Source organism: Ceratotherium simum, chromosome 16 (assembly GCF_057802395.1).
Source record: "Ceratotherium simum simum isolate JZ-2026a chromosome 16, ASM5780239v1, whole genome shotgun sequence".
NCBI lineage: Eukaryota > Metazoa > Chordata > Mammalia > Perissodactyla > Rhinocerotidae > Ceratotherium > Ceratotherium simum.
This window is the reverse complement of record NC_141915.1, coordinates 45,618,511-45,645,031: the sequence shown is the minus strand read 5'-3', so window position 1 is coordinate 45,645,031 and position 26,521 is coordinate 45,618,511. Positions and strand designations below refer to the sequence as shown.

Here is a 26,521-nt window from a genome sequence, read left to right as displayed (position 1 = left end):
TTCCTTATATATTATGGAGATTAACCCCTTGTCAGATATATGATTTGTAAATATTTTCTCCCAGCTGGTGGGTTGTCTACTCATTTTGATCCTGATTTCATTTGCCTTGTAGAAGCTCTTCAATCTAATGAAGTCCCATTTGTTTATTTTTTCTTTTGTTTCCCTTGTCTGAGCAGACAAGGAATCTGAAAAGATCCCTTTATCACTGATGTCAAATAGTGTACTGCCTATATTTTCTTCCAGGAGTTTTATAGTTTCAGGTTTCACCTTCAGGTCTTTGATCCATTTTGAGTTAATTTTTGTGTATGGCAAAAGGAGATGGTCTACTTTCATTCTTTTGCATGTGGCTGTCCAGTTTTCCCAGCGCTATTTATTGAAGAGATTTTCCTTTCTCCATTGTATGTTCTTAGCTCCTTTGTCAAAGATTAGCTGTATGTAGATGTGTGGTTTTATTTCTGGGCTTTCAATTCTGTTCCATTGATCTGTGTGTCTTTTATTGTACCAGTACCATGCTGTTTTGATTACTATCTCTTTGTAGTATATTTTGAAGTCAGGGATTATGATGCCTCTAGCTTGGTTCTTTTTTTTCAGGATTGCTTTAGCTATTTGGGGTCTTTTGTTGCCCTGTACGAATTTTAGTATTCTTTGTTCTATTTCCGTGAAGAATGTCATTGGGATTCTGATTGGGATTGCATTGAATCTGTAGATTGCTTTAGGTAATATGGACATTTTAACTATGTTTGTTCTTTCAATCCATGTGCATGGGATATTTTTGCATTTCTTTATGTCATCATCGATTTCTTTCAATAATGTCTTATGGTTTTCATTGTATACGCCTTTTACCTCCTTGATTACATTTTTTCCTAGATATCTTATTCTTTTTGTTGCGATTGTAAATGGGATTATCTTTTTGAGTTCTCTTTCTGTTAGTTCATTATTAGCATATAGAAATGCAACTGATTTTTGTAAGTTGATTTTGTACACTGCAACTTTGCTGTAGTTGTTGGTTATTTCTAATAGTTTTCCAATGGATTCTTTAGGTTTTCTATATATAAAATCACGTCATCTGCAAATAGTGAGAGTTTCACTTCTTTGTTGCCTATTTGGATTCCTTTTATTCCTTTTTCTTGCCTAATTGCTCTGGCCAAAACCTCCAGTACAGTGTTGAATAAGACTGGTAGGAGTGGGCACCCTTGTCTTGTTCCTGTTCTCACAGGAATGGCTTTCAGTTTTTCCCCATTGAAGTATGACGTTGGCTGTGGGTTTGTCATATATGGCCTCTATTATGTTGAGGTACTTTGCTTCTATACCCATTTCGTTGAGAGTTTTTATCATAAATGGATGTTGGATCTTGTCAAATCCTTCCTTGCATCTATTGAGATGATCATCTGGTTTTTATTCCTCATTCTGTTAATGTGGTGTATCACATTGATTGGTTTGCAGATGACAAACCACCCCTGTGTCCCTGGTATAAATCCCACTTGATCATGGTGTATGATCTTTTTAATGTATTGCTGTATTCAGTTTGCTGATATTTTATTGAGGATTTTTTTTTAAAGCTTTATTTATTTATTTATTTATTTTTTCCCCCAAAGCCCCAGTAGATAGTTGTATGTCATAGTTACATATCCTTCTAGTTGCTGTATGTGGGATGCGGCCTCACCATGGCCGGAGAAGTGGTACGTCGGTGCACGCCTGGGATCCGAACCTGGGCTGCCAGTAGCAGAGCGCGTGCACTTAACCGCTAAGCCACGGGGCTGGCCCCTATTGGGGATTTTTGCATCTATGTTCATCAGCGATATTGGCCTATAATTTTCCTTCTTCGTATTGTCCTTGTTTGGCTTTGGTATCACGGTGATGTTGGCCTTGTAGAATGTGTTAGGAAGTATTCCATTTTCCTCTATTTTTTGGAATAGTTTGAGAAGGATGGGTATTAAATCTTCTTTGAATGTTTGGTAAAATTCACCGGGGAAGCCATCTGGTCCTGGACTTTTGTTTTGTGGGAGGTTTTTGATTACTGTTTCAATCCCTTTACTTGTGATTGGTCTATTCAGATTCTCTATTTCTTCTTGGTTCAGTTTTGGGAGGTTGTATGAGTCTAAGAATTTATCCATTTCTTCTAGATTGCCAAATTTGTGGGCATATAGTTTTTCATAGTATTCTCTTATAATCCTTTGTATTTCTGGGGTATCTGTTGTAATTTCTCCCCTTTCATTTATAATTTTATTTATTTGAGCCTTCTCTCTTTTTTTCTTAGTGAGTCTGGCTAAGGGTTTGTCAATTTTTTTTTATCTTCTCAAAGAACCAACTCTTTGCTTCATTGATCCTTTCTACTGTTTTTTGGTTTCAATTTCATTTATTTCTGCTCTAATTTTTATTATTTCTCTCCTGCTGACTTTGGGCTTTGCTGTTCTTTTCCAGTTCTGTTAGAGGTAGTTTAAGGTTGTTTATTTGGGATTTTTCTTATTTGTTAAGGTGGGCCTGTATTTCTATGAGTTTCTCTCTCAGGACTGCTTTTGCTGCATCCCATATGAGTTGGTATGGCGTATTTTCATTTTAATTTTTGTTTTGAGAAAGATTGGCTCTGAGCTAACATCTGTTGCCAATATTCCTCCTTTTTTCTCTCCAAAGCCCCATTAGATAGTTGTATGTCATAGTTGTACATCCTTCTAGTTGTTCTATGTGGGATGCTGCCTCAGCATGGCTTGATGAGTGGTGGGTAGGTCCGTGCCCAGGATCCAAACAGGCGAACCCCATGCCACCAAAGTGGAGTGCTCGGACTTAACTACTACGCCACCCGGGCCGGCCCGTCATTTTCATTTGTGTCCAGATATTTTTTGATTTCTCCTTTAATTTCATCGATGATCCATTGGTTGTTCAGTAGCATGTTGTTTAGTCTCCACATCTTTGTCACTTTCCCAGTTATTTTCTTGTAGTTCATTTCTAGTTTAATAGCATTATGGTCAGAAAAGATGCTTGTTATAATTTCAATCTTCTTAAATTTATAGAGGATTTCCTTGTTTCCCAACATATGGTCTATCCTTGAAAATGTTTCATGTGCGCTTGAGAAGAATGTGTAGTCTGCTGTTTTTGGATGGAGTGCTCTGTATATGTCTATAAGTCCATCTCATCTAGTTTTTCATTTACGTCCACTATTTCCTTATTGACTTTTTGTCTGGATGATCTATCCATTGATGTAAGTGGCATGTTAAGATCCCCTATTATTATTTTGTTGTTGTTAATATCTCCTTTTAGGTTTGTTAATAGTTGCTTTATGTACTTTGGTGCTCCTCTGTTGGGTGCTTATATGTTTATAATTGATATGTATTCTTGGTGAAGTGTCCCTTCTATCATTATATATTGCCCCTCTTTGTCTCTCTTTACCTGTTTTATCTTGAATTCTACTTTGTCTGATATAAGTATGGCATCATCTGCTTTATTTTGTTTGCCTTTAGCTTGGAGTATTGTCTTCTATCCTTTCACTCTGAGCCTGTGTTTGTCTTTGGAGCTGAGATGTGTTTCCTGGAGGCAGCATATTGTTGGGTCTTGCTTTTTAATCCATCCCGCCACTCTCTGTGTCTTTCGATTGGGGAGTTCAATCCATTTACATTTAGAGTGATTATTGATATATGAGGGCTTAATGTTGCTATTTTTTCACTCATTCTCTGGTTCTTTTGCATTTCCTTTGTCTTCCTATGTGTTTTGGACTACCAATTCAGTTTGGTAGTTCTGTATGATGACTGTTTTAGTTTTCTTTTTATTTATCGTATGTGACTCTGTTCTGATTATTTGTTTATTTGAGGTCTGTATAAAAAAATCTCATGGATGAGATAGTCCGTTATCTGATGACCTCTTATTTCCCTAGACTAAGTTGATTCGATCCCTTTCCTCTTCCCCTTCTAAGTTATTATTGTCACAACTTATTCCATCTTGTGTTGTGAGTGAGTGTTTTTAAAGTGATGAGGTTATATTTATTTTTGGTGTTTTCCTTCCCTTAATCTTTGATTTTTATAATTAAGTGTTTGCTAACCTATTCTGATAGAGCGCTGCAATTTTTCTGATTTTGTGTACCTATTTTTATCCTTGCTCTAAGCTTTGTATTCCCTTTATCCTTTTTTTTGAGGCATGAGGGCCTTCTTGAGCATGTCTTGTAGTGGGGGTCTTGTGGCATTGAACTCCCTTAGCTTTTCTTTATCTGGGAAAGTTATTATTTCCCCATAATATTTAAAGGATATTTTTGCTGGAAAGAGTATTCTTGGCTGAAAGTTTTTGTCTTTCAGAATTTTGAATAAATCATTCCAGTCTCTCCTAGCCTGTAAAATTTCTGTTGAGAAATATGCTGAGAGCCTGATGGGAATTCCTTTGTAAGTTATTATTATTATTTTTTTGTCTAGCTGCCCTTAATATTGTTTCTTTGTCATTGACTTTTGCCAGCTTTACTACTATATGCTTTGGAGAGGGTCTTTTCATGTTGATATATTTAGGCAATCTATTGGCTTCATTCACTGGTATTTCTAGCTCCTTCCCCAGATTTGGGAAGTTCTCAGCTATTATTTCCTTGAACAAGCCCTCTGTTCCCTTTTCCCTCTCGTCTCCCTCAGGAATACCTATAATCTTTATGTTGCATTTCCTAGTTGAGTTGGATATTTCTTGGAGAATTTCTTCATTTGTTTTTAGTCTTATTTCTCTCTCCTCCTCTATCTGGAGCATTTATGCATTCCTATCCTCAATAATGCTAGTTCTTTCCTTCATATTGTCAGCTCTGGTCTTTAAAGACTCCAGATTTTCCTTTATCTCCTCCATTGTGTTTTCATCTCCAATGTTACTGATTGGTTTTTCTTTACAGTTTCAATCTCTTTTGTGAAGAAATTCCTGATTTCATTGTATTGTCTATCTGTGTTTTCTTGTAATTTGTTGAGGTTTTTATGATAGCTATTTTGAATTCTCTGTCGTTCAGGTTATAAATTTCTGTGCCTTCAGGGTTGATTTCTGGGTGCTTGTCATTTTCCTTCTGGTCTGGAGATTTAATATATTTTTGCATCATGCCTGCTGATGGTTGGTTTTTCCTCATCCTAAAAATATCTGGTTGCAGTTTCCACCTGCCACCACTGGGTGGGGGTCAAGGGCTGTGTATTCTGAGCCCGCTGCCATCTGTGGGCTCTCTGGCTGAGCGGTTGTGCTAAAGTGCCGGCTGTGTGGTGGGGAGGGGCTGCGTCTTTCGCCTGCCCGATCCTGGGAACTTCTTGTTCTTCCCTTGCTGTGTGCTCTCCTGGGGTGCTCAGATGTTGACAGCACCCCTGCAACAGTACCGTCTCCTCTGTATGGGAATTTCCCACAGGCTGTGAGAGAACTTGGAGAGCGATGGTAAAAACTCTGATTTTTAATATCTCCTCTTTCCATAATATTTGAATCTATGTGGATTTCAATTAGTTTCTTCACTAATTTGACAATATAACAGAATTTATCCAGTCACCTATTCATCTCAGGAAATGGCAATTCCATCATTCCAGGCCTGTGCTCCATTCTCTGTTCAGGCCAAAACCTTTGGAATATGCTCCAATCCTCTTCTCTTGTATCCCACATCTAATCCAATTCATTCATTCCATAAGTATTTTTTTAGTGCCTATTATGTTCTAGGCCCTGGGATACATCAGGGAATATATCTATCAGGAAATACTGTTGATTCCATTTTCAAAATATATATGTAACCCAACCAATCTCACCACCTCCACCTCCACCTCCTGCTCTGGATTACCGCATAGACCTCCTAACTGGTCTCCCTGCTCTGCTCTTGCCGTATCCACCCCTGCCAAGTCTATTCTACACACAGGAAGCAGGATAATCCTTTAAAAACTTAAGTCAGATCATGTCATGTCTCTGCTCAAATCCTCCAGTAGTTTCCTATGTCACTCACGGTAAAAAATCCAACCTTTACAATAGCCTTCAAGGCTTATATGATTTGTTACTCTCCACACCTGCACCACCTCCTTCCACTAACAAGCCACCTAACAAGAGCCTCTTTGCTCTTTCTCAAATACTGCAAGCACGTTCTTGTATGAGGGCATTTGCACTTGCTCTTCCCTCTGCATGGAGTGCTCTTGCCTCAGATTTCTGCATGGCTCGCTCTCTTACCTCCTTAGCTTTTTGCTTAAATGCCCTTATCAGTGAGGCCTTTCTTGATTATCTTCCCCCACTTTCAGCATTCCCTATACCCCTTGCCTTGCTTTATTTTCTCTGTAATATCTGTCATACTATTATCTTATTTGGTTATTGTGTATATCTCCTCACTAAAGAGCAAGCTGCATGAGGGTAGGGATTTTTGTCCCAAGCACGTAGAATAATACTTGGCACATGATAGACACTAACTGATTGTTAAATGAATGGATACATGCATCCATTCATCCCTTCAGCAGATACATAGTAACTGCTAGGTACAAAGAATAAAAAGACTTATAAGATGGCGTGCCTTCCCTAAAGTAGCTGATAGGGAAGGGAGACAGGTTCATCCAAATTCAGGTTTCCATAATCTATGAGTAAATAGTGGTGAAATCATCAAAATTAATAGGGTAGTATACATAATGAACTAAAATATCCTGGAGAGTAGGCGTGTATTATCATTTAGCTACACCTAAATAGTCATCTATCCAGAACCAAATGAGATGAAGGGCTGGTTTCACTTACTTTATTTGTGGGCATATCCTAGGTAGTTTAGAATTGGTGGACTGGTGTGATATTTATCTATAGGACTGATGGTCCCAGGACATAAGATGGGATCTACAGCATGGTGCACTGGATAGAAGGAAGGTGCTTTGGGCTGGGTCTTATGTTTGGGGCCAGCCTGTTGTTTATTTTTTCCAATTACAGAGCCTGACAAACAGGCACAGTTTCTGAGTCCTTGTATTTTTTCAGCAGATATGTTTTTGGGTCAGTTCTGGAATGTTTTTTTTGAGGAAGAGCTCCTGGAATTTTTAAAAAATTAAAATATAATTCACATACCATAAAATTCACCCTTTTAAAAGTGTACAATTCAGTGGTTTTTAGTATGTTCACAAAGTTGTACAACCAATACCACTATCTAATTCCAGAAAGTTTTATCAAGCCCCCCCCCCCAAAACCCTGTACCCACTAGCATCCACTTCCCATTCTCTCCTCCCACAGTGGTTGCCTTGTGGCAACCACTAATCTATCTTCTGTTTCTACAGATTTGCCTATTCTGGACATTTAATATAAATAGAATTATACAATATGTGGCTTCTTAGCATAAAGTTTTCAAGGTTCATCCATGTTGTGGCATGTATCAATACTTCATTCCTTTTTATGGCCGAATAATATTCCATTGTATGTATATACCACATTTTGTTTATCCATTCATCAGTTGATGAACATTTGGATTGTCTTCACTTTTTGACTATTATGAATCATGCTGCTATGAACATCTTGTACAAGTTCTTGAGTGTACATGTTTTCATTTCTCTTGAGTATATCACTAGGAGTGGAATTGCTGGGTCATGTTTCACATTTTGGGAACTGCCAAACTGTTTTCCACAGCAGCTGCACCATTTTACATTCCCACCAGCAATGTATGAGGACTCCAATTTCTCCACATCCTCATCAACACTTGTTATTGTCTTTTTTTTTTAAATAATTTTTATTTATTTATTTTCCCCCAAAGCCCCAGTAGATAGTTGTATGTCACAGCTGCACATCCTTCTAGTCTCTGCATGTGGGACACGGCCTCAGCATGGCCAGAGAAGTGGTGCATCGGTACGCGCCCGGGATCCGAACCCGGGCCGCCAGCAGCGGAGCGCGCGCACCCAACCGCTAAGCCACGGGGCCGGCCCTGTCTTTTTTATTATAGTCATCTGACTGGGTGTAAAGTGGTATCTCGTGGTTTTGATTTGCCTTTCTCTAATGAGTAATGGTGTAGAACATCTTTTTATGTGCTTATTAGTCATTTTTCTATCTTCTTTTGAGAAATGTCTATTTCACTCATTTTTTTTTTTTTTTTTTAAAGATTTTATTTATTTATTTTTTCCCCCCAAAGCCCCAGTAGATAGTTGTATGTCATAGTTGCACATCCTTCTAGTTGCTGTATGTGGGACGCGGCCTCAGCATGGCCGGAGAAGCAGCGCGTCGGTGCGAGCCCGGGATCCGAACCCGGGTCGCCAGCAGTGGAGCGCGCTCACTTAACCACCAAGCCACGGGGCCGGCCCTATTTCACTCATTTTTAAAGTTGGGTAACTTGTCTTTTCATTGTTGAGTTATAAGTGTTCTTTATATGTTTTGGATACTAGACCGTATATCATGTACAAATATTTTCTCCTATTCTGTGGGTTGTCTTTCACTTTCTTGGTAATGTCTTTTCAAACACAAAAGTTAGTTCTAGAATTTTAAAGCTGGAAGAGAACTAATAAATCATCAATCTAATTCACCCTTTTCATTTTATTGAAAAGGACACTAAAGCCCAATAAGTTGAGTTGATTTCTTTAGTGACAGAGATAGGAACACCTGCTTTGTGTAATTGCACTTTAAATTGCACCAAATAGGTTACAATGTAATTAGAGATAAAAAAAATTCATCACAATTGAATCCATTAGAAAAACAATATAAAATACCTGATAATCACATGTGATGCAGTGTAGTGTGGACTATAAAGGCTAAAGGAACTCAGAAAAGCAATTGGAGAGATAATAGTGGTCAGTCATCTCTCAACAAGTAGATGGAGGGTAGTAATTGTCAAAACTATTAGGGAAAATAATTATGAAATTAAAAAATGTAAGTCAAAATACTAAACCCCATCATTACAATGCCTTCACATAAGGTTTCACACTCACCTTTAGTATCATTTGTAGTTTTCATCAACTTATGTAGAGGTACCATTCCATTTGCTTAAAGACAAAATAAAGATATATAAAAATTATTACATATATATAAATTTCTGAAGTTATAAAAAATAGAATAGGAAAATATAATTTTATCTTAATTTTTCCTCAGATGAGTGGAAAACTGAAGAAAATGTCAGTTATATGTGATACATATCTTAATTCATATTGCTTCTTTTGGTGCCTTAATTTATCAAACTCCAAAAAAAAAATTAAAAAGCATTATAGAGTCAGCATGGAAGTCCAGACTATTTATTTATCATCTTTTAGGAAGTAAAAAAGTGAAGTGACTTTGAAAATCTATTGACTCAAGAGGAGGATGATCTGCTACTCATTTAATTTTCGTTAGTACTTTGGGTATGAACTGTTGACTAATTATATATCTATTAATGGTATAGATATTTGTTTCTAGTGAGTTCTCCTGTGAAATGTGTGTCACAATATATGTCATAATATTAACTATAAAATCTCCCCTCACGCCACCCCATGGCCAGAACAACAACCAAACAAATACCTTAATAGTACTGATTCAATTCTTTTTCTTTTTTTCCTCTCAAAATGTGTAGTAGTTTGGCTTTTTTAAACATGAGGAGGTTAATTCTCAGGAGAAAAGTGCTGGATATAATGGCTCAGTTCCCTAGGTTTGGTTTAGTTTGGCCTGATAAAGCCAATAATGTACTATTTTAATATCAAGAAAGGTCAGTGGCAGGTTATGGAAACATGGAAAATTTTTGGTGGTATCTTTAGGCTATGAAGGCTATACAGGGTAATATATCATGCAGAAAGCATTGCACATAAAGTAGTTGTAGTTTCTTTATGGGAGGGGAGAGATTAACACTAATACAAAAATGCATATTTTGTAGAATTAAGAAAAACCTATCAAACACCTTTTATTTCTCTGCTCTCTCTCTCTTTCATTCTTTTCTTCTTCCCTATTGCTCAGCTCTTCCCCCTGCCTAGACATTAGTTTGCTGGAGCATCCTATGCCATTCTTGGATACTGCATGTGATACCACTGTGGTTGGGAATGTGACTTAGAAGATTTCTGTTCCTGACAAGTGGCAGACTTTATTTTTACACAGTAGATTTTTAATAAACGTATATTAGAGTTTCCCTGTATCATTAATAAGTATGGTTTTAGAAATTCTCACATAGAACCCCACAACCCAAGTACCATTGAAGGCCAGAGTAGAATTTTGAATGTTCACCATCAAAAGACATAAGTATTAGCAGGTCTTGAAGTTGTTCAGATAGAAGTGTTATTTTCATGTTATTGTGCTTAGGTAACTGGAATCCACCTTTATTCCTTAGAAAAACAGAAATGATGAGATGGGAATTGGGGAAAAAAAGATATTTAAGTGTGAAAAATGCCATTGTCTAAAAAATGACTATGTTTACCTATCTGAAATTTGAGTGTGAAAACTTAAATCATAGGAGTACATGTTTGAGTGCATAAAAAAAGTCAATACAGCATTCAGAAATAAAATTTGTTCCCTTAATACCTATATCAATAAAGAAAACTTAAGTGGAAATTGAGTATTATTTGGTGAATTTATGGAATAGACACTACTGTTTGAAATTTCTAAATTTTTTATGAAACATACTTTTATTTTTATTTATTTATTTATTTTTTTGCTGAGGACTATTCACCCTGAGCTAACATCTGTGCCAGTCTTCCTCTATTTTGTATGTGGGTCACTGCCACAGCATGGCTGATGAGTGGTGTAGGTCCGCACCCGGGAACTGAACCCGCAAACCCTGGGCTGCCAAAGTGAAGCATGCTGAACTTAACCACTAGGCCATGGGGCTGGCCCCAAAACATACTTTTAATGTCTAAATTTTCTTTAATGCACTGTAAACTTCACAGAATAAAATATATTTTGGTGGCAGCAAGTGGAATGGTGCTTACGCAGTGAAGAAAGCACGTGGGTGAGCAGGGAAGGCAGGTGAAATGTATATGTTGGATAGACACTGGAAGGAAAAGAAAAAACAAAAAACAACACCAGTAGCAAAATGAGGAGAAGCAGGAGTGAAAGAAAAATAATCTAGCAATAGAGACATGGAGAAGATAATAAAAATGGAGAAAAAGAAGAAATGGAAAAGGAGAAAGATGAGTGATGGAAAAATAAGCAGAGAGGACTGTGAAACTATGCTTTCTCAGTGTTGTAAATGATTTTTAACAATCCATTCTGATTTGAGTGAGTCACTTATGTTCTCTGGGGTTGCTAGTTTAACATAACTGTTTCTTCTGAGTGGCCCAGACTGGGAAGCTTATCTAAAGAATGACCTCAATACAGCTGCTTGGGTTAGTGAGTCTTCAATTATCTGAGAGCAGGAGACTAGAACCTCTATTAGTCAATCAATAAGCATTTATTGAGCACATGCTATGTACTCAAAGACTAAGCCTTGCTGAGAGCAAGAACTTTGATGTCTCTTTTTCATCATTGAAGTTTTTTTCTTTTTTGAGGTGCCTGGGTACTCAATAAATGTTTATTGATGAACGCTGATCTTGTACATGATCATGGAGGGTTGCTTCCAGTATCCTTAGATTCAGCAGCATGATTTTCAATGCTGGGGTTAAAAGCTACGAAGTAGACATTTCTGAAAGTTTTCTGGAACCAGCAACAGAAGCAGCAATAGAATGGATCTATTCAAAGAAATCTTTTTTCTTTTACAAATAATAAAATACAACAGAACTCACTTGGAAACGTTAAATATGGGTACCCAGAATTTAAATTTATCTTCTCTTATTAATATTCATTTTGTAGATACTTGCATAAAGTACCTTAAATTATTCTTTTTTCCCTTAAATTCTTCTTTTTGAAACACAATCAGGCTTGCAAAGACACACACTTGTTGAAAAATGCTGGTGCAGAGAGCAAACCAAAATTACTTAAGAATGAAGTACAGATTGAGGTTGTTGTGTGTGTGAGAAGAGGGCAGAGGACAAGTTTTATCTTGCCTCTACTGATCAATTTCACAGCATAATTTTCAAACCTTCCATTCATTCTTTTCTGTGTAAATATAGAATATAGCATTTTGGCATTGGGAAACTTATTTTAAATGTAAGTATGATAAGAGGCCTGCAAACAAAAAGGGCTGAGATTATGTATTAAATTTCAGAGGCATCCAAAAAGGAATTTCAGGTCATTAGACATACCTATCAATGGATAAGATTTTAATATTAATAAGAAAATGGAAAAGTACATTGAAAGTGGGACTTCAAAGCTAAACGCACAACAATTGTGTATGCATAAGGAAAAACATGTGGGGTGATACAATTATAGATTATCATTAGGTGATAGAATTAAGAATTATTAAAATTTTCCTTTTTCATTCTTTCATTTTTAGAATATAGAAATTTTCCATAATGAACATGTATTACTTTTATATCCAAGAAAACACATATAAAAATAAATGCATAGCATTAGATTATCAATTTTATATTCTATCAAAAATTTCCACTCACGTTGAAACTTCCTCAGGCCCTCCATTATCGAATGCACTTGAACCTTCCCATTTCCTGTAAAACATTCTGAGTCAGATACAAAGGCAGTCACATAAGAACTCATAAAAACTGATGAAAGTTGTGAAATTATTAAAATGGCATGGCAAGCTGGAACTTCTTCCATGAGTTAGAAGAACTAGAGACACTGGTCTGCTTTGGATTGGATTCATTTTTCTCTCAGGTGAATATGATGGAAGAAAGAATAAATCTTTCAATGAGGCAAATATCTCTACTTCTTTAATGCAGTTCCTTTTTTCTGTGTTTCACTCCAAAAGTGACACATGGGAAAAAGATATTACAGAAAGAACCGGGACTCAAATCTGGCAGCATCTTTTCCAAACTCAGATCAATGACATTAAAAAAATCAAAAAAGATATGAAGAGACTATGTTGGCAAATGCTCAGAGTTGGAATAGGGAGAGAGGATCTGTTATGTTTTTTGTTCTAACAAGTATTTCTTGAGAACCAATGCATTTGAGGTGGTGTGCTTGTCACTACTGAGGATACAGGGTATGATCTTCCCATACTTGTTCAGCTTAGGGTCTTCTCCAGGAAACCCCAGAAGGAAGGCTAAATGCTCCCTGCCTTCTGCATACATTTATCACATTATATCAAAATTATTTTGTTTGTGTGCCCATCTCTTCTGTTGGACCATAAGCTCTTTGAGGATAAGGGCTGTGACTCATTCATTTTTGTGTCCTTAGCACTTGGCACAGAGCCTAGCACATAGGATCTCTTCCTTTAATGACTTAACAGTCTATTGGGAGTTAGTATAAATTTGACCTAAGGAAGAGAGCAAAGGAGGATCAGTCTGAGTACTGGAGGACACTGATGGGGATGTGGAGGGGACCAGGACCAGAAAAATAGGAAGAGAGTGGTTGATACTTGAGAAGTTAATGTAAATGCATGAGAAACTCAGAGATTTAAATACCATATCTAGGCCAGAATAGCACTTGCAAGAGAAAGGACTATAGAGCAAGCTAGAAGAAGAGCAGCTGTGAGACAGGTGGGAGAGAATGTTTCTTCCATGATGCCACCAAGTAGGAGAAGGGGCAGAAAGGAACCCTGGGTGGCACTCTCAAGAATTCTGATAAGGAAGTAATTTTTTAGTTCTATAAAATATTATATACTTTTATTTTGAGACTAACAGCATATATGTCTTTCTCTCCCACTTTCTCCAAAAACTGTGAACATATTTCTCTCTAATGTTTCCTCCCTAGCAACAAAATGGGGGGCTGGAACTTGGGAGGAACAGAAACAAAAATAAAAATTCCCCTAAGGTAGGAATGGTGACAAAATCTATAAGAATAAGCACACTTATTATTCAAATTTAAGCAGTTCAGTAAAATAAGCCCCCCCCCCAACTTGAGTTGAGAAATGATGGAATTAGGCACTGTCCAGTGGGGTAACAGAATATAAAATGACAGCAGCATAACAGAAGGAATGCAAAGCAGAGACTGAGAATTCAAAGTAGAAAATATGAACCATTGGTATAGGAGAAATATATGTTCTGCCTAACCTACCCAAGAGTCCATAGATATTAGAGAAATGCTGGGTTTCCTCCCTACATGGTAGGATCACAAATCAGTTGGGTGTTGGGAAAATTGTTTGCTTTATGAAGAAGAAACAAGTTAGACCTCTATGTCACCATACACAGAAGTGGTGTACAGAGATGGATTAAAGATCTAAATGTGAAAGGTAAAACTATATAGGTAATAGAATAAGAAAATGAAATATTGGCAACTTTGGTGTCTGTCACTGGGACAATGGATAGGTAAATTATGGAAATTGAATTGAAGGACTGTTATACAGCAACCAGAATTAGATTGATTTATAGAAACATGGGTATATCTCAAAAACATGGTGTTGATTCATACCCAGTAGGATGGCTAGAATCAAAAAGTCAGATAGTAACAAGTGTTGATGAGGATGTGGAGAAATCAGAACCTTTATACACTGGGGATGCAAAATGATGCAGCCACTTTGGAAAACTCTGGCAGTTCCTGAAATGGTTAAATGTAGAATTACCCTATGACCCTACAATTCCACTCCTAGCTACATACCCAAGAGAAATGAAAACATATGTCCACAAAAAATTTGCACACAAATGTTTATAGCAGCATTATTCCTAATAGCCAAAAGGTGGAAACAATCCAAATGACCATAAACTGATGAATTAATAAACAAAATGTGATATATCCATACAACATGAATATCATTTGGCCATTAAAAGGAATGAAGTACTGATACATGCTGCAACATGGATGAATCTTGAAAACATGCTAAGTGAAAGAAGCTGGTCACAAAAGATCACATATTATATGATTCCATTTATATTTATATTAATATTTATATGATTCCATTTATATTTATATTAATATTTATTCTGGACATAAATGGAAATGGAAATGTCCATAAAAGGCAAAGCATAGACACAGAATGTAGAATAATGATTTCTTAGGGCTGAGGCAATAGGGAGTGATAGCTAAAGGGTACAGGGTTTCTTTTTAGGTGATGAAAATGTTCTAGAATGACTGTGGTGATAGTTGCACATATCTGTGAATACTAAAAACCATTGAATTGTACACTTTAAATGGATGAATTGTATGGTACGTGAAATATATCTCAATAAAGCTGTTAAAAAAACAATGTTGAGTGAAAAAAAGAAATAGAATGAGTTGGTGATTTCTGATTCTGAGAACTATTTCAGTAGAATTGGGGACTATGTGAGAGGGGAAGCCAATGGCAAGGATTCAAAGAGAGAATATCAAGTGAGGAAGCAGAATCAACACCTATAGAACAATTAAAAAGTGGGCTGAGAAACACATGAGGGATGGATGATCATAATTAGAAGGTAGAAGAGCCAAGTGAAGGTTAGTTTTTAAAAGGGGTGGAGGAGTATGTGCCTCTTATAGGCAGAGTAGAGAAAAATAGATGAAATTGAATATGTTGGAAAGGAATTATGAAAGAAATAATTTTTATACAAATATAAAATCATTATGTTGTACACCTGAAACTAATATAATATTATATGTCAATTATCTCAATTAAAATAATTTTTGAAAAAGTGGGAGATGATCAGGTCAAGAACAATGGATTTAGAAGGTTTGGAAAGAATCTCTTCAACTGAAGAGAGGAAAAGAAGAGATGAACTTTAGAGAATAGAAAATGGAGATGTTTGCAATGAATAAAATTACAAAATTTAAAATTTTAAAACCATGATTTGAGAAACATAATTGTTCAGTGTTTTATTTTCTACTTTCTGTTTTTTTTTGAGGAAGATTGGCCCTGCGCTAACATCTGTTGCCAATCTTCCTCTTTTTTTTCCTTTTTTCTCCCCAAAGCCCTAGTACACAGTTGTGTATCATAGCTGTAGAGTTGTAGTTCTTCTATATGGGATGCCGCCTCAGCATGGCTTGATAAGCCGTGAGTAAGTCCACGCCCAGGATCCGAAACCGTGAAGCCTGGGCCACTGAAGCCAAGTGTGTGAACTTTACCCCTACACCACTGGGCCAGCCCCCTTATTTTCTACTTTCAGTTGGGCTTAGTAGACAAAGCCAAGTATGTGCTCCCTTCTTCATTCCTATATCCCTAGTACCTAGTATAGTGCCTGGACATATTCAGTGACCTATAAATATTTGTTGGTTGAATAAATCAATATAGTCTTTTTAATTCAAGGCCAGAGCTGCACAGAAGCTATCTAGCAACATCACTGAAGCATTATAGTAAGAAATGCTACTCCCCAAATGCTCCTAGATCATCTTTTTTCTTTTTAGTATCAGAACAACAAAGAAAGTAGTAGAAATAAAAAAAGACTGATCTAAAGTATTTGTATAACACAAAAGCCAGCAGATAAGTCATGTAACCAGACTCAATAAGCAATAATAAAAATCTCAATAAGCAAACAAATAAATCAATCAACCCCTAACTGCCCCTGCTTCCCCTGTGTGTCTCTCCCTAATACTCAATTTTTATTTTTTAATTTCAATTACTCTAATATTTTTCCTTCTTATTTTTGGGCTAGAATCATGCCCTCAGGCACAAATTAACATGTTGGTTGTACTTGTGACTCAAGAAATGAAAGGCCAGGCACAAACTTAATCTATCATTTCTTCATCTTTTAGGTCCTTGACAGGCAAAGATGGACCAGCAGCATTGGCATCATCTAGGAGCTTGTTAGAAATGCATGGAATCTCTCAGGCTCCACCCTAGACCTGAATTACAGTCTGCATTTTAATAAGATGTCCAGGTGATTCATATGCACATCAAGTTTGAGGAGCATTGTTGTAGGTGATACAAAGATAAGGATCATTTCAGAGGATCTTATATACAAGATAACAAAGACAATTCAAGGAAGACAACAGAATTTTAAAAAACCTCACCATTAAATGTCAAATGAGGTATCAGCTCCTTCATTTCTTCTTTCGTGAGCTCAAACCCTTCACTTGCTAGAAAGTTGTCTAAGTCCTGGATATCAATTACCTCTCCTTAGAAAAGGGGAGACATAAATTGCAAAAATATTATAGAACTATCTACAAAGGATGAAAAACACTATCTGTGCTTATATATACCATTGCCCACATATACCCAGAATTAACAGGAGGGTCAGAAAAAAATCCTGTTTCTTTAATTCTGGTTCAGGGTCAGAAGGTGGCTACAAAAAAGAAAGTACACCATGGGGTAGGAATTGACTGGTGGATTATTGCAAAATCCATAACAAATTAAGCTATATGTAGGGATTTGGTTTTATGTTATCTCTTTCTCCTATGCCACTTGAAAATTCAGTTTTTTTCTATAGACTAGTTTTAAAAATTTTATTTTTGTTTATTTAAAAAATATTTGCCTGGGGGCCAGCCCCGTGGCTTAGCGGTTAAGCGCGCGCTCCGCTGCTGGCGGCCTGGGTTCGGATCCCGGGCGCGCACCGCCGCACTGCTTCTCCGGCCATGCTGAGGCCACGTCCCACATACAGCAACTAGAAGGATGTGCAGCTATGACATACAACTATCTACCGGGGCTTTGGGGGGAAAAATAAATAAATAAATAAAATTATAAAAAATATTTGCCTGTAGTTTGCTTCTCCGGTCACCAGGTATTCCGAGAATTTTATTCATCTCAACACAGTCAGAAGTAATTTTTCCTCAATCGTTGTAAAAATAGTGTAACAACATTAAAGATTAATATAAAAAGGGAAAAATATAATTCCACCACTCTACCACAAAAACCAGTTTTAGTTTTTCACATTCCATTTCTGGTGTTTGACAATAAGACTCTCCTTTTACAATGTGGAAATTTAATATACACACTATTCTGTATTTGAAACCTGCCAACAGTTAGCCATTGATGATTAAGCAGCTAGTAACTAGGGGGATCAGAATTGGCCCCCACTCCCACTAACTAACCAAAGGAGTTTGGGATAGGAGGCCTGCCCCCAGATCAGGCCATCACCATAGACATCTTTGGTGTCTGGGTGGGTCCATGCTAAGCCCATTCTTAGTCCTGGTTGCCCTTTATAAAAGACATTTACATTTGTAAAGAAAATCTCCATTTGTAAAGGTATCTTCTTCCCTGTACCAGGAAGAAGTGAGGGGATGGCCTTACCTAGAAACTTATCAGAACTGAAGATGAGGACTTAAATCTGCATGATAAACTTACCCATTGTTAACTGTGCTGTTTAGGTAATATAGTATCTGACTCCTACTAGGTTGCCTATAGGTAACATCCCCCTGGAGCTGGGGTCGCCATGGTAATGGGTGTTTGAGCTATTTTTCTCAGGAACTGAACCCCTTGTCCACTTCAGGCCAGATTGAGACCACCAACCCATCAACTGCACCCACACAGACAAATGACCAATAAGCGACCTTTTGACTGCAAGAGGTTGGAACTCCACCCACAGGGCATGCTAATGCCGCCATTCTGTGAACATGTGTCCTACAAAGAGGCACAGAGCCTGACTACGCTTACACAGATCATCAATTACCTTATCTCTCCTCACCTCCAATCATTTCAGACCACCTTGACTCCTTCCCCATAAATACCCCTGAGTTCCTATTTGCTGGGAGGTGGATTTGAGACTTGTTCTCCCGTTTTCCTCACTTGGCTGCCTTGTGATTAAACCCTCTCTCTCTGCAATCTCATCGTCTTGGTGATTGGCTTTCTGGGCGGTGGGCAAAAATGGACGTGGTGTAGTAACATATTCTACTTTTCCAACCTAATATTACTTTATAAACATGTTTCCAAGTTGCCACATAATCTTTACAGTTAGCATTTCAACACATGGTATCCCATTAGGCTGATATACCATGGTTTATGTAGTAATTCCCATACTGTTAGATATTTAGGCTGTTTCAAATTTCTCTGAAGGTCTTTAGGTAGAGATTTTTTTCTTTTCTTCAATTAAATTATTTCCAGAGGATAAATTACTAGGAGTGTGGTTAGTGGAGAAAAGGAAGAGTTCCATGGCTCTTGATATTATTGATTATTATATTGAAGAGCTCTTTTGGGGAAAGTTTCAGAGAATGGGTATTGATATAAAAACAAAGATTAATTATTGTTTACCCAAGTTCAGCAGCATCCACAAAAATAGAACATGTATTATATGAAAGAATTTATACATTTACAAAGGGAAAATATTTTTCTCCACCAATTGCAAAGTATTAAGATGCTATTTACATAGCTTGCAACTCACCCTTGATGTAACTGACAGCATCCATCAAATCGTTCAGACCAACTGTTCTATCACCTGTAAGGCAAAGGAAATAAACTTCAGAATCAGATAAACCAATGTTACTGAGACTCAGAAAACTTACAATGCATAAAGTTCTGAAATTATGACGACCACAAGAATTCAGTAATCTTTTTTGTAATTTTCCTTAGAATTTTATGTACTTATCCTTAGAGATAATAGTGCTATCTTAGAAACAAAGAAAGCTTTTAATCTATAATGAATCATTCTTCTATCTTCCTTTAGAAGCCCTTGCTTTAGAGACCACCAGAGTAAGATTAAATTAAGAAGTGATTGGTTACAGGTAAGTGTAGGGAGATAGGACAAATGAACCTGACCCTAAGTATTTTTATTTAGTCAGTTAATCAACAAATATTTATGGGATACTTTCTATGTGCCAGGCACTTTGCTAGGCTTTGGGGATACAAAAGTAGACAAGCTGGCAGAGTTCTTGCTATCAAGGAGTATACAATCCAGTAGAGGGAAACAGATAGTAAATATGTAAACAATAAACAAAAAGGATTATTTGAGGTACAGTCAAGATGCTATCAAAAATAAAATAAGGCAATATAATAGAGAGTAATAGTAGGTGTGATTGCTTTAGACAGGGAGGTTAGGGAAGGCCTCTCTGAGGAGAGTCTATTTGAGTTGATGCCTGAACAATAAGAGGATAGCCACATAAGAATTGAGGGAAGAACATTCCAAGTAGAAAACTGGTATGTAAGATAGCCCTAAGATGGGAATGAATTTCACATGATCAAGAAACAGAGAGAAGACCAGCATGACAGGGGCCAAATCATGCAGGGCCTTGTAGGTCATGATGATAAAGTTTAGATTTTATTCTGGTTGCAATGGAATGTCATTGGAGGCCTTGAAGAAGGGGAGTAATTTGACCTGATTTTAGCTTTCAAAAGATCACTCTGGGGCCAGCCCTGGTGGCCTAGTGGTTAAGTTCGGTGTGCTTTGCTTTGGCGGCCTGGGTTCAGTTCCTGGGCATGGACCTACACCACTTATCTGTCAGTGGCCATGCTGTGGCAACGGCTCACATACAAAAAGAGGAAGATTGGCAGCAGATGTTAGCTCAGGGCGAATCTTAACTCAGCAAAAAAAAAAAAAATTATTAAGGAAAAAAGATCAGGGGCCAGCCTGGTGGTGTAGTGGTTAAATTTGTGCACTCTGCTTTGGTAGCTTGGGGTTCACAGGTTCGGATCCCGGGCACAGATCTACACACCACTTATCAAGCCATGCTGTGGTGGCACCCCACATATAAAGTAGAGGAAGATGGTCACGGATATTAGCCCAGGGCCAATCTTCCTCAGCAAAAAGAGGAGGATTGGCAACAGATGTTAGCTCAGGGCTAATCTTCCTCACAAAAAAATAAAAGAAAGAAAAAAAAGATCACTCTGGCTGATCTATGCAGTGGGGGGAAACTGGAGGAAGAGGGACTAGAGATGAGACTGTTTCAGCAGCTCAGAAAAGAGATGATGGTGGCTTGGGCTATGGTTGCAGCACTGGAGATGGTGATAAGTGGATGGATTCAGGACATATTTTTCAGGTAGAGCCTAGATTTGAATGTGGGATATGAGGGGAAGGAGAAATCAAGGAAGAAATCTAGCTTCTTCTCCCTCTACTCTCCCCCTAATCAACAGGGTGGATGGGATGCCATTACTCAGATGGGGAGGGCTTGAAACTTTATGAGGAATTAATCAATAATTCCATTAAATTTGTGATGCCTTTTCGATATCCAAGAGGAGATATCAAATAGCTAGTTTGATATACCATTCCTGACTTAAGGAGGTTGAGCTGGAGATATAAATTTCCTTTTATGAGCTTAAAGAAAGTATTTGATCCAGTGAGACTGGATGCAATCTCTTAGGAAGAGGGTGTATATAAAAAACACAGCCAAGAGTCTAGCCCTGGGGTGCTTCATTATTTAGAGATCTTGCAGGGGAGGAAGAGTTCGAAAAGGAAACTGAGAAGAAGGTGTTAGTGAGGAAAGAAAAAAATCAGCTGGGTATGGGGCTTCAAAGTCTGGAGGAAAAAATATTTCAATTAAGAGGGAGTAGTCACTATTTAAATGCTGCTGAGATAGCAAGTAAAATAAGAACAGATAATTGACCATGAACCTTGGCAAGAGAAAGGTCTGAAAGGGAGCGCTCAAGAGTGAATGGGAGGTGAGGAAGTGGAGACAATGAGTAATGACAACTTTTTGAGAGGTTCTGTTCTGAAGAGGAACGAAGAGATGGAGTGGTAGCTGGTAGGGGACAAGGGGAATAGACAAGAATCTACCTACATGTCAGTGTAATATAGAAAGAGATACAGTTGAGAGGAAGAAATTCATGATGCAGGAGAGAAAGGGAAAAATTGCAGGAGTAAAGTCTTTGAGAAGGCAAGTGGAAATGAGAGCCAGGACACAAGTGGAAGGGCTGGCCCACAATGGGAGCAGAGATTCTTCCATTACAAGAGGAGAGGCAGGGTATATGGGCATAGATAGAGGTAGGATCATGGAAAAGGAGGTAGGAAAATGAGGTCCCTCTGTCTAACTGCATCTATTTTCTCTATGAAGTCTGAAGTGAGGATATCAGGTGAGAGTTGAGGTGAGGAGGTGTTGGAAATTTGAAGAGAGGAGGTGTGAAATTGTCTCTGAGAGTGAGAAAGTGAATTTACTTGGAAAATGTAGTAGGGACTTCTTTGACAGTGTTAAAGGCTGACTTGAAATTCATGGCCATTATGTGGAAGTGAGTTCTACTAGCATAGTTTTGTGATTTTCTTCAGCAATGTTAAGCTGTTCAGGGGAAAGCATGGAGTAAGGAGATGACTGGGGTTTTGCCAAGAAAGTCTGATAGGAGTTCTGAGAGTTTGTAAGGTTCTATGACGTTGAAGCACTGAATCTAATTTAAGGAAGAAAATGAAGACATGGGGGGAGGAGTTGAATAATGAACGAATGGTAGAGTTAAAGGCATGAAGGTCTCCAGTGGCTGGAGAGTAGCCGGAGTTGGAGTTCTACACCTCTGGTCTGCTACAGCACATGTTCAGTGGCAACAATGTTATCATGTTCAATTGGTAAATAAAATAGTGTCACAGTAACGTGGAAGGCATGGTGGTTCATATATAATTTTTCCTAAATAAGAGAATTAGAATTATAAACTTCAACAGGAAAAGAAAAAATCTTGGGCTGGCTACAGCAAGGGCTCTTTCAGCTCTATTTTAATAAAATTAAAAAATAAGTGCCTGAGATGCAGGAGGAGGAGCCTGGTTCACTGGCTCGGAATTCTACTTTCATCTACATTATTTCAGAGCTGCAAATCAGCTTTTCAACTGTTTTATTGGTGGGGGTGTGTGTGCATTTTTTAATAGCTTCCAGCCACTCTGAGCTATTTACCTGGGCTGTCCAAGCTTCCTCATACAGTATCAATAGCTGCTTTTGTTAGTGCTCTGGCTACAAAGTGGCATAGATTTTGAGTGAGCTTCCTCAATTTTCCCCATGAGCTCAGTTACTTTAGTGGGCACTGTTACAGAATGGGAGGTTTTTAAGGCGTTCCTACCTTGTGTTGTGACAGAAATGTCTGCATAGTAAATGAACTGGAAGGATAAAAGTCAGAGAGTGGGGAAATGAAACAGAGATTTTTGGGGTGATATATTAGGTGAGGACAAGGTCTAGGTCATCACCATGTGAGTGATAGTTCAGGGGAGGAGAGGAAAAGATGATTGATGTTAAAGAGGCCAAGGAACAAGAGGTCGGGGTGTTGGGTGGGTGATCTATACCAGGAGTTTTTCACCTGGGGTCCACGGACTCTGTATTGATAGAATTCAGGGAGTCCTTGAGCTTGAACAGGAAAAAAATATATCTTTATTTTCACTAACCACTAACTTAAATTTAGCATTTTCTTCAATTATTAAGGTAGGCAACAAACCATAGTAGTAGCAGCAGAACCTGTGACTTTTTTACTAATATAAATCACTGACATTTTCATATCACATGATAGTTATTGCAAATATATTAAAAAGTTGCTTATGCTCATTACTACTTTAAAATTACAACAATCATTAGACTTGCTACTAGAACTTGTTAAATGTGTTAATAAGTATGAATAATTTATGTCTTTAATGTTTTGATAAGTTGTATTTTAATATAGTTTCTTTGTAATCTTATATATTTTATTTTAAGCATTTAAAAATATTATCCTCAGAAGTAGTCCATTTATCAGACTGTCAAAGGGGTCTATGGCACAGTCAAGTCAAAAGCCTATGATCTGTATGGAAGATTTTGAAGCTGCCAAGAATAAGGACAGGAGCAGTGGAGGAGGAAGACAGTGAGCCCAGTGCTATTTCTTGTAAAATGCTCTAACTTGCAACTTACCTTATTTATTTACATAAAGGTCATAATTAGTAAACAAATATTTATTCTATTAGGACTTATATTTTTATAGCAGGCAAAATTGATTCATAGATCATAAAATTTCCCTTTCTTCTTCCTTTTGTTCTTCTTCAACATCTTCTCCATCTTCCCTATCATCTTTACCACTACCACAATCATCATGACTAACGTTTACTGAGTATTCAAGACACTGCACTAAGTACTTTACATGTATCATATATATCAATTTCAGAGCAAGAAGTGACCATAGAGAATTATTTAGTTCAACTCTCCATTTAACATATGAAGACACTAAGATTCAGTAGGGTTAAATTATTTGTCAGCAAGTTAGTGGAAGAACAGGGACCAGGCCTTAGCACAAAGAAATATTATATACTTAGCACAAAGAAATATTATATACTATGGATGAGGGATGTAGGCTGGGGAAAAGAGAAGATGTTTTTCCCCCGTAGATACTGCCAAGTGACTTTTCCAAGAGGATATATAGCAACTCTCACCCGAAATATATAAATGAGTCCCTTTCCCACACTCTCACCAGAACTAAATATCATCAATCTTGTTAATTTTTGCCTGTCTGATGAATGAAAATAGTTCTGTATCTTGTTTTATTTTGTATTTTTATGATTATTGGTAAGGTTAAATATCTTTTCATATATTATTGGGCTTTTACGTTTCCTCTTTTATGAATTATGTTTGTATATTTGCCTATTTTTCTACTCTCAGTATGTTTTTTATCAATGTACAATGGCTTTTTCTACCTTAGGGGTATTAACTCTTTGTCTTGTAATCATTCTCTCCTAGTTCATCATTTGACTTTTGACTTTCTTAATTTCTCTCTTAAATGTTCCCTTATGAACATGTTCCCTTATGAATGAAATAAAAGAATTCATTTTTCTTTCAGCTCCTGAAGTGTGTGCATTCCCAGGCATGGCCGAGTCCTGCAAGGCATCCCTAACATAATTTTTAAAAAGCATTTTTGGAGATAGTTATTTCTTCATGAGTCAGGATTAAGTCTTTCTATTTACATTTACTTCATTATGATACTAAATAGGCTATTTTCAGCAGTTCTAATAGAAGAGCTCAATGTTTCTCTGAAGGGCATAATGATGTCTGTAACACTCACCATCAATTGACAGTTGGGTCATTAGTTCCTCAAGTTCCTCATCCTTGAGTCTAATTCCCATGTTTTCCATAAGGGTTTCCACTTTTTTGATTTTGACCCTTGGTCCTTAGGAAAGAAGGGCATGGAATAAGAACATAAATATTGATGCTTAAGAGTGAAAAATGCTAATCATGGTCATGCAACCCTGCCAATTGGAGGGTAAAGCACAAGGACATAAAGAAACTATTAACATATATATCTCCCTAGAATTAGATACGTCTGTTGAAAGTAGGAAAAAATTGAGAAAGATAACCACTGAGACAAAGGTAAACAGCAAACAGTATTTACCTTTATGGGGAGGGATTAGATTGGTGGGAGGTGGCAGGGGGGGTCTTTCACTTTTTTTTTTTGAGGTATAATTGACATATAACATTATATTAGTTTCAGGTATATAACATAATGATTCAATATTTATATATATTGCAAAATGATCACCACAATAAGTGTAGTTAACATCCATCACCACACATAGTTACAATTTGTTTTTCTTATATTGAGAACTTTTAAGATCTACTCTCTTAGCAACTTTCAAATATACAATATGGTATTATTAGCTATAGTCACCATGCTGTACATTATATCCCCGTGACTTGACTTTCACTTCTTTATCAGTTTTTTAAGTGGTAGAATTGGATAATTTTCTTATAGTATTTTGTGTTTAAAAAAATATTTTTCTAATTAAAAATTAAAAGTATAATTGTTTACACAGAATTAGTATGGAAAGTGGAAATAGGATATTTTCATCAATACCTATCCAGGGGACTCTGCTTCAGTTTTCCATTAGAGGTCAGTAGAGAAGAATAGGCAAGTCTAATGACTCGTGGTTGAAACAACCATCAATCTACACAGTTCTAGCTAGAAAACAATGTTAGAAACTTCCTACAGTAATATGATACTTTAACTTATATCCCAAAAGGCCAATGCACCCAAAGAAGAATGGTAAGTTATGAGTTATAACAATGGCTCAATAAATTGTCAGGAAGCAAAGTTGGAACATTTAAAAGAAAATGCTAATCATAAACATTTTATTTTTTCTTGCTCTTTCACCATGCTTCTCACTCACCTTTGAGGGCCTTCACACCTTTTAGCAATCTATTCTTGTATACTTTTCCATCGGCTGTAATATAATAAGACACAATTAAGAATATGGGTTAAATGATGAGAAGATTAACAAAGACAGCACAAAGACAACACAAAGACAACACAACATCCATAATTTCAGGGGAAAAAACTCCTTCAGATTTGTTTAGAAGTTTATTCTATTTTACCCTCAAGTAAGAATGAAACCAAAGATGAAGAAAGCTTTCAATGATATAAATCTACCTATTGGTTGAATTAAGAACAGCCTCTGTTTCTCTGTTTCTCCCCTTTTCCTTCCTTCTCGTACTCTCCTGGTTTCCCTCTTCTCCTTGGTCATGTTTAGATTAGGCAGTGCTCCCAGGGTGACAGGATAATTTAGCCTTGATGGTGGGAGACTAATGAAAGATGTTGCCAATTTTCAGCACTAAAATGTAAGCGACAAGAACAGGATTTCTTCTTATGTGAGAATTGTGTTTTCTAAATGGGTTTTATTGGAAGTACACGTATCTAATTTCAGCAGTTTTCACATACAAGCCCAAAAATCCGAACTTCAAAGGATGTACTAAATACTCACTGTGAATTGGCAGAATTTTCAGCAGCTCCTTATTCTCCTCATCAGTGAGTACTAGCCCCATTTTCCTCAGCACATTGTCCAGATTACTGACATCAACCTTCTCTCCTTTGGAAAGATGAGAATTGTTAACATGTAAGAATTTTAGAAATGGACTAATGATTGCAAATTATGAAAAAGATTACCTATGTGGCATCATCCTTAATTAGAAGAGCAAATTG

The 26,521-nt window shown here is 37.1% G+C and overlaps 1 protein-coding gene across 4 annotated transcripts in view; it reads right to left on the bottom strand.

The window, feature by feature from the left end:
* Positions 1–26,521, bottom strand: part of EFCAB3 (EF-hand calcium binding domain 3) — a 152,599-nt gene that overhangs the window by 33,815 nt on the left and 92,263 nt on the right. For 2 of the 4 annotated variants that reach the window (XM_087441349.1, XM_087441348.1), the window contains 7 exons: positions 26,304–26,408; positions 25,713–25,766; positions 24,611–24,715; positions 19,074–19,127; positions 16,771–16,875; positions 12,351–12,404; positions 8,835–8,888 (listed from right to left, as the gene is read on the bottom strand). In XM_087441349.1, the coding sequence (XP_087297475.1) occupies positions 8,835–8,888; positions 12,351–12,404; positions 16,771–16,875; positions 19,074–19,127; positions 24,611–24,715; positions 25,713–25,766; positions 26,304–26,408 (531 nt within the window). Of the gene's footprint in view, positions 1–8,834; positions 8,889–12,350; positions 12,405–16,770; positions 16,876–19,073; positions 19,128–24,610; positions 24,716–25,712; positions 25,767–25,972; positions 26,110–26,303; positions 26,409–26,521 lie in introns of those variants that run through there. The other 2 variants (XM_004432619.2, XM_087441346.1) reach the window with 2 other exon arrangements.